General features: G+C 39.2%; 1 protein-coding gene across 2 annotated transcripts in view; it reads right to left on the bottom strand.

Annotated features, from left to right (window-relative positions):
- Nucleotides 1–2517: 2517 nt before the first annotated feature.
- The window catches only part of LOC106610009 (guanylate cyclase soluble subunit beta-1), a 68661-nt gene continuing 64543 nt past the window's right edge, over nt 2518–6635 (bottom strand). For both annotated transcript variants that reach the window (XM_045722638.1, XM_014209103.2), the window contains exons 12-13: nt 2975–3129; nt 2518–2761 (exon numbers count right to left, since the gene is read on the bottom strand). In XM_045722638.1, coding sequence (XP_045578594.1) covers nt 2629–2761; nt 2975–3129 — 288 coding nt within the window. In that variant the 3' untranslated portion in view covers nt 2518–2628. The remainder of the gene's footprint in view (nt 2762–2974; nt 3130–6635) is intronic.

Genomic DNA, 6635 nt, shown 5'->3' with positions numbered 1-6635 from the left:
CAAGTCAGATAAGAACAAGTTATTATTTTCATTGATGGCCTACCCTGGCCAAACCCTAACCTGGGCCAATTATGCGCCACCCTATGGGACTCCCAATCACGGCCAGTTGTGATACAGCCTGGAATCAAACCAAGGTCTGTAATGACGCCTCTAGCACTGAGATGCAGTGCCTTAGACCGCTGTGCCACTCGGGAGCCCGAGTCACTTTGAAAAAGTAGTTCTCTACATCAAATCGTACAAATCGTGAGAATTACGATACGTAAATCTGAAATGTCATAGACTACAAATTCCAAGAACAGATCTCATTGGGGTCATATGTTAACAGAATATGTAATTTAGCCTATTAAACACAAAAACTATGTTTCAAGTGAGAATTAGGCAGGTCTGAGGCCGAAAAAGAAAGGAAATGATTGCCTACATCACCCATATTTTATTTTATTTTTGCAAAAAGAGTAGTGTTTAGTTCCAGCAGTTAGCTACACGGCAAAGAAAGTCATTAACTACTGAAAACACTACCTAGATTTGAATTTAGTTCAACTACCACCAAGCTACTGCAAAATGTAGTTAAATTACTAGTTGAACTACATGTAGTTCACTACTACACAACACTGCATATTGGTGTTAAAATGTATTTGGACGGTTAAGTGAAATATTTAATGTGTTTAATACATAATACCAAAAGTTCAGTGTGTCCTACAGAATATGGAATTCACAGCTGAGATTATGGTTTGGCCTATAGATTTTGACCTATACATGTATATTACACCACAAATTAAAATAACAAATACAATCAGTGCACAGATACAACATCAGTGAATAAATACATAGAATACAGAATACTTTGAGTGTAAAATACTACTTCAAATGCTGGAATGGATAGAGAAAAAAAATACATGACATTGTATTTCAATATGTGCCCGTACCTACAGTATATCCATAAAATAGGTTCTTCATCTGTGTCATATCATACTAAATGAAACCTATAAATGTACCTTATTTGTCACTTGAAACAAACATACAGTTGAAGTCTGAAGTTTACATACACCTTAGCCAAATACATTTAAACTCAGTTTTTCACAATGCCTGACATTTAATCCTAGTAAAAATTCAATTTTAGGTCAGTTAGGATCACCAATTTACTTTAAGAATGTGAAATGTCAGAATAATAGTACAGAGAATGATTTATTTCAGCTTTTATTTCTTTCATCACATTGCCAGTGGGTCAGAAGTTTACATACACTCAATTCGTTTTTGGTAGCATTGCCTTTAAATTGTTTAATTTGGGTCAAACGTTTCAGGTAGCCTTCCACAAGTGTCCCACAATAAGTTGGGTGAATTTTGGCCCATTCCTCCTGACAGAGCTGGTGTAACTGAGTCAGGTTTGTAGGCCTTGTTGCTCGCACACGCTTTTTCAGTTCTGCCCACCAATTTTCGATAGGATTGAGGTCAGGGCTTTGTGATGGCCACTCCAATACCTTGACTTTGTTGTCCTTAAGCCATTTTGCCACAACTTTGGAAGTATGCTTGGGGTCATTGTCCATTTTTGAGACCCATTTGCGACCAAGCTTTAACTTCCTGACTGATGTCTTGAGATGTTACTTCAATATATCCACATCATTTTCCTACCTCATGATGCCATCTAGTTTGTGAAGTGCACCAGTCCCTCCTGCAGCAAAGCACCCCCACAACATGATGCTGCCACCCCCGTGCTTCACAGTTGGGATTGTGTTCGTCGGCTTGCAAGCCTCCCCCTTTTTCCTCCAAACATAACGATGGTCATCTCTAGGAGACAGAATGCGTCTCCTTCCTGAGCGGTATGACGGCTGCGTGGTCTCATGGTGTTTATACTTGCGTACTATTGTTTGTACAGGCATTTGGAAATTGCTCCCAAGGATGAACCAGATTTGTGGATGTCTACAATTTTTTTTCTGAGGTCTTGGCTGATTTCTTTTGATTTTCCCATGATGTCAAGCAAAGAGTACACCTCCAATTGACTCAAATGATGTCAATTAGCCTATCAGAAGCTTCTAAAGCCATTTTCTGGAATTTTCCAAGCTGTTTAAAGGCACAGTCAACTTAGTGTATGTAAACTTCTGACCCACTGGAATTGTGATACAGTGAATTATAAGTGAAATAATCTGTCTGTAAACAATTGTTGGAAAAATTACTTGTGTTATGCACAAAGTAGATGTCCTAACCGACTTGCCAAAACTATAGTTTGTTAACAAGAAATGTGTGGAGTGGTTAAAAAACTAGTTTTAATGACTCCAACCTAAGTGTATGTAAACTTCCGACTTCAACTGTACATACCAACAATACGAATAACTGTTGGTGAAGGAGAGAACAAGGTATATTTCTAGATGGTAAAATTGTTATGTCTTCAGATATAGCAGCTTCTTGAAACTGACAAGTGACCCAGTGAGCAAAACTGGTCAGGCGTACGTCATGGTCCGGTTTTATGCTGATTGTAAAACGTTTAACATCTCTTTTTAGCGACCAGAAAAGGACATCTTCTCTTGGTTCTAATTTGGTTATCTGACATCTCTTCAACCCATAAAACCAAATTAGAACCCCAAATTTACACCTTTATGCATTTTGCCCACTAGGGAAAGGGGAATGCTTTTATGATCAAACTATGCTTTCAGTACTTTTGCGCGACAGAAAGTAGACATTCATGGGCTCCTTCTTGCCTTTCATGGTGATGGGTCCTCGGTACTCCAAATGAAACTGGGGGTCAGCATTCTCTGCTGACTGCAAACACCTGAAATCAAAATGTATTTCCCACATTTTCACAGAATTCAACAATATGTTGTTCCCAAAGGCTGCTTCAAAAGAAAGGGGTTTTCCCCTTTAGACACACACATACAGGTGTCAGCAACAGTAATATAACATGCCATGCACAATTTTACAAAGGATGGATCAGCACTTCACAGCAATGTCTCATTCATCTAAATAAACCCGTTATTATCCTTACCTGTAAGTATATTCTGAAATGTTGATTTTTCCCTTCTCTCCTGTGGTTTCTGTACGGCTGGTGAGGTTGACAGTATTTCCAAACAGGCAGTAGCGGGGCATCCTTTGACCTATGACCCCAGTTACCACCTCTCCTGTGTGGATCCCAATGGTTATCTAGGGAGAGAAGAGGATGCTCAAGAAAACAGGGTTCCCATACAGAGCCACGGTCGAGTAAGTAACACTATGTGCAGGACAACAATCCTGTCCCCATGAGTAGGGCAGACGTATCACATATCTCAGCTGAAATGACTGATCTCAGAGAGACTGAGGTTGAAGAAGATAATTCCTCGGCTCCCAAGGACAAAGACGGAGTAAATGAAACATTGGAGTTGGTACCTGGTGAGCCAGAGTCTGCAACAGTGACCTCTCATTCCGAGAAAAATTTGGAAAAATGCAAAGAATTAAGCTGGGAAAGTAGCTACTGAGACCAGTGACAATCATGACCCAATAGAAAATCTTGAGGTTAATAAGGGACCCGGAAGGCGGTGCAACTCTTTGGGGAATACAATAGAAGGCAGCCAAACATCAATGCTGGCCTTCATTCAAACAATCCGGAATCAATATACACCCAAGCGGCCCAGGGTACCAAGCTCCCCATCAGAGTCTGGAGTTAGGTCACATGCAGAAAAAAAGACTGATATGGAGGATTTAATTCTGGAAGAAGTGGAGAAAAGTCCCCCTAATTAGCCATACAGACCGAAATCATTGATGGATTGAAATAATTTATATTTGAGCAACCTATATTATCTGTGTATGTGAGCATAACTTCTGTTGCTAACATGGCTTTTCAAGAGAATGGGCAATGTGCTGATAATTTAATTTTAATGCCAACTTGTCACGGGTGTCGTAAGGATTTGACCAAAACGCAGCGGGAATGTGTATACTCATCTTCTTTTTAATTGGCAGAAAGAAGGAAAAACCATAACAAAAACACACGTATACAAAAATAACGACAATAACAGTCTTGTCAGGCACACAGTTAAACAAGAAACAACTACCCACAAATCCTATAGAAAAAAAACACCCCTCTTAAATAAGACCTTCAATTAGAAGCAACGAGGAGCAGCTGCTTCCAATTGAAGGTCAACCCCATTAACTAAACATAGAAATAGAAAGACTAGAGCTAACATAGAAATAAACTAACAAGAACATAGCCCAACAAACCCCGAACCACATAAAACAAACACCCCCTGCCACGTCCTGACCAAACTACAATAACAAATAACCCCTTTACTGGTCAGGACGTGACACAACTCTTGATACATGTCCCAAACAAAACCCGGCTTCGACACAGAAACTCAGTTCCCTTAACCCAGGTATTAGAAGACATTGTACTATGAAACTTTTTCAAACTGTTAATCAGGCTAAAATGCTCTGGGACCCTCATTCCAAGCCTAGAGGAATATTGGGAGGTCATCTGAATATTCGTAGCATTATTTCTAAGAGTGAACAAGTAGAACATTTATTGAACGACTCTAATCTAGATTTTTTTCTGTTTCTCTGAGACATGGCTGAAGAAATATTCTCACATTTCTGCCTTTAATGTCCCTGGACATTTCATATTCAGGAGGGACAGGGGAGAGGGCAGACGGGTGGATTGCTTATGTACATGAAAGATAACTTTAAATGCAATCGTATCATATGGAAACATGCCAATGACATTGAATGTATGGGGCTGAATGTCTTCCCCTGAATGTCTCTCACTATTATTGGATTATATCGTCCATCAACATCTGATATCTCGTTTTAAGACCATCTAAATGCCATGCTTAAAGAATGTGATCATAATCTCCTTCTTATCTTCATGGGCAATTTCAATATAAACTGGGAAATCAAAACTTGCAGGAAAAAACTCAGATCAGATTATTTCAACCTGACTCAAAGAACTGGCTCAGGGAACTGGCTCAAAGATTTTCAACCAAGGTCACAGTTTTCACTCCCATAGATAATAATAAACCAATATTCAGAATTCCTGAAATCTCAGCGTCAGCAGTGGACAGTATTATTAGCTTCTTCAGGAGCTCTAGAACAAAATATGTATTTGGTCTAGACAATGTATTCCTGAAGAGACAAACACATTCTCTTATTGCCTCTATTGTACATCTAGTTAATCTGTCCATCAAATATGGGTTCTTCCCCAATGCTTGGAAGTCAGCTGCAGTGATACCGGTTTTAAAATCTGGTGACCCAACACTGGTGGAAAATTACAGACCTATAAGCATTCTTCCAGTGCTATCAAAAGTAGCTGAAAAATGGGTGGTTGATCACCTGACTCACCTCATTCAGGGCAACTCCATTCATCAAATGCAATTTGGATTCAGAACTAACCATTCTACCGAAAAAGCCAATTGCTATTTTCTGGAGTGCATTAAATCTAAACTGGACATAGGTGGTGTAGTCTGCGCAGTCTTTTTGGATCTTAAAAAGGCCTTTGATACTGTGAATCATGAGGTCCTCCTATCCAAACTATCCTCCCTTAATGTGTCCACTGAAGTCATTAGTTGGATGCATTACTATCTGACAAACAGAAGTGAAAGGATTCGTTTGGGGGACACTCAGTCGGACTCTTTACTATAACATTGGGGTCAATATTAGGCTCCCTTCTGTTTACCATCTATATAAATGACCTCCCACTTGCTTGCCCACAAGTTATTAACATGCAGATGTATGCAGACAATACAGTTCTGTATGTACACTCAAAAAATAACTTGTTAACAACCAATTGTTTAACTTCTTATGGTTCAAATCCCGTTAACGGGATCGATTTGACAACATCCGGTGAAATGGAAAAGTGCCAAATTCAAATTAAATTACTATAAATATTAAACTTTCATGAAATCACACATGCAATACACCAAATTAAAGCTACACTTGTTGTTAATCCAGCCAACGTGTCAGATTTCAAAAGGCTTTACGGCGAAAGCAAACCATGCGATTATCTGAGGATAGCACCCCACCAAACAAACACAGACAATTATAATTCAACCCGCCAGGCATGACACGAAACGCAGAAATAAAGACATAATTCATGCCTTACCTTTGATGAGCTTCTTCTGTTGGCACTCCAATATGTCCCATAAACATCACAAATGGTCCTTTTGTTCGATTAATTCCGTCGTTATATATCCAAAATGTCCATTTATTTGAAGCGTTTGATCCAGAAAAACACCGGTTCCAACTCACGCAACATGACTACAAAATATCTCATAAATGACCTGTAATCTATGTCCAAACATTTCAAACAACTTTCCTAATGCAATTTTAGGTATTTTTTTATGTAAATAATCAATAAAATTTAAGACGGGATAAACTGTGTTCAATACCGGAGGAAAACAAAGTGGAGCGTGCTTTCAGGTCACGTGCCTCAACCACAACAGTACACTTCACTCGACCCTCGTTCTGAACAGGGCTACTTCTTCATTACACAAAGGAAAAGCATCAACCAATTTCTAAAGACTGTTGACATCCAGTGGAAGCGATAGGAACTGCAAGCAACTGCCTTAGAATTCTAGATTCCCATTGAAATCCCATTGAAAAGAGAGTGACCTCAACAACAACAAAAAATCCTGGATGGTTTGTCCTCGGGGTTTCGCCTGCCAAATAAGTTCTGTTATACTCAC

The sequence above is a fragment of the Salmo salar genome, chromosome ssa08 (assembly GCF_905237065.1).
Source record: "Salmo salar chromosome ssa08, Ssal_v3.1, whole genome shotgun sequence".
NCBI classification, from domain to species: Eukaryota; Metazoa; Chordata; class Actinopteri; order Salmoniformes; family Salmonidae; genus Salmo; species Salmo salar.
The sequence above is the reverse complement of the archived record's forward strand: the minus strand, read 5'-3'. Positions and strand labels throughout refer to the sequence as shown.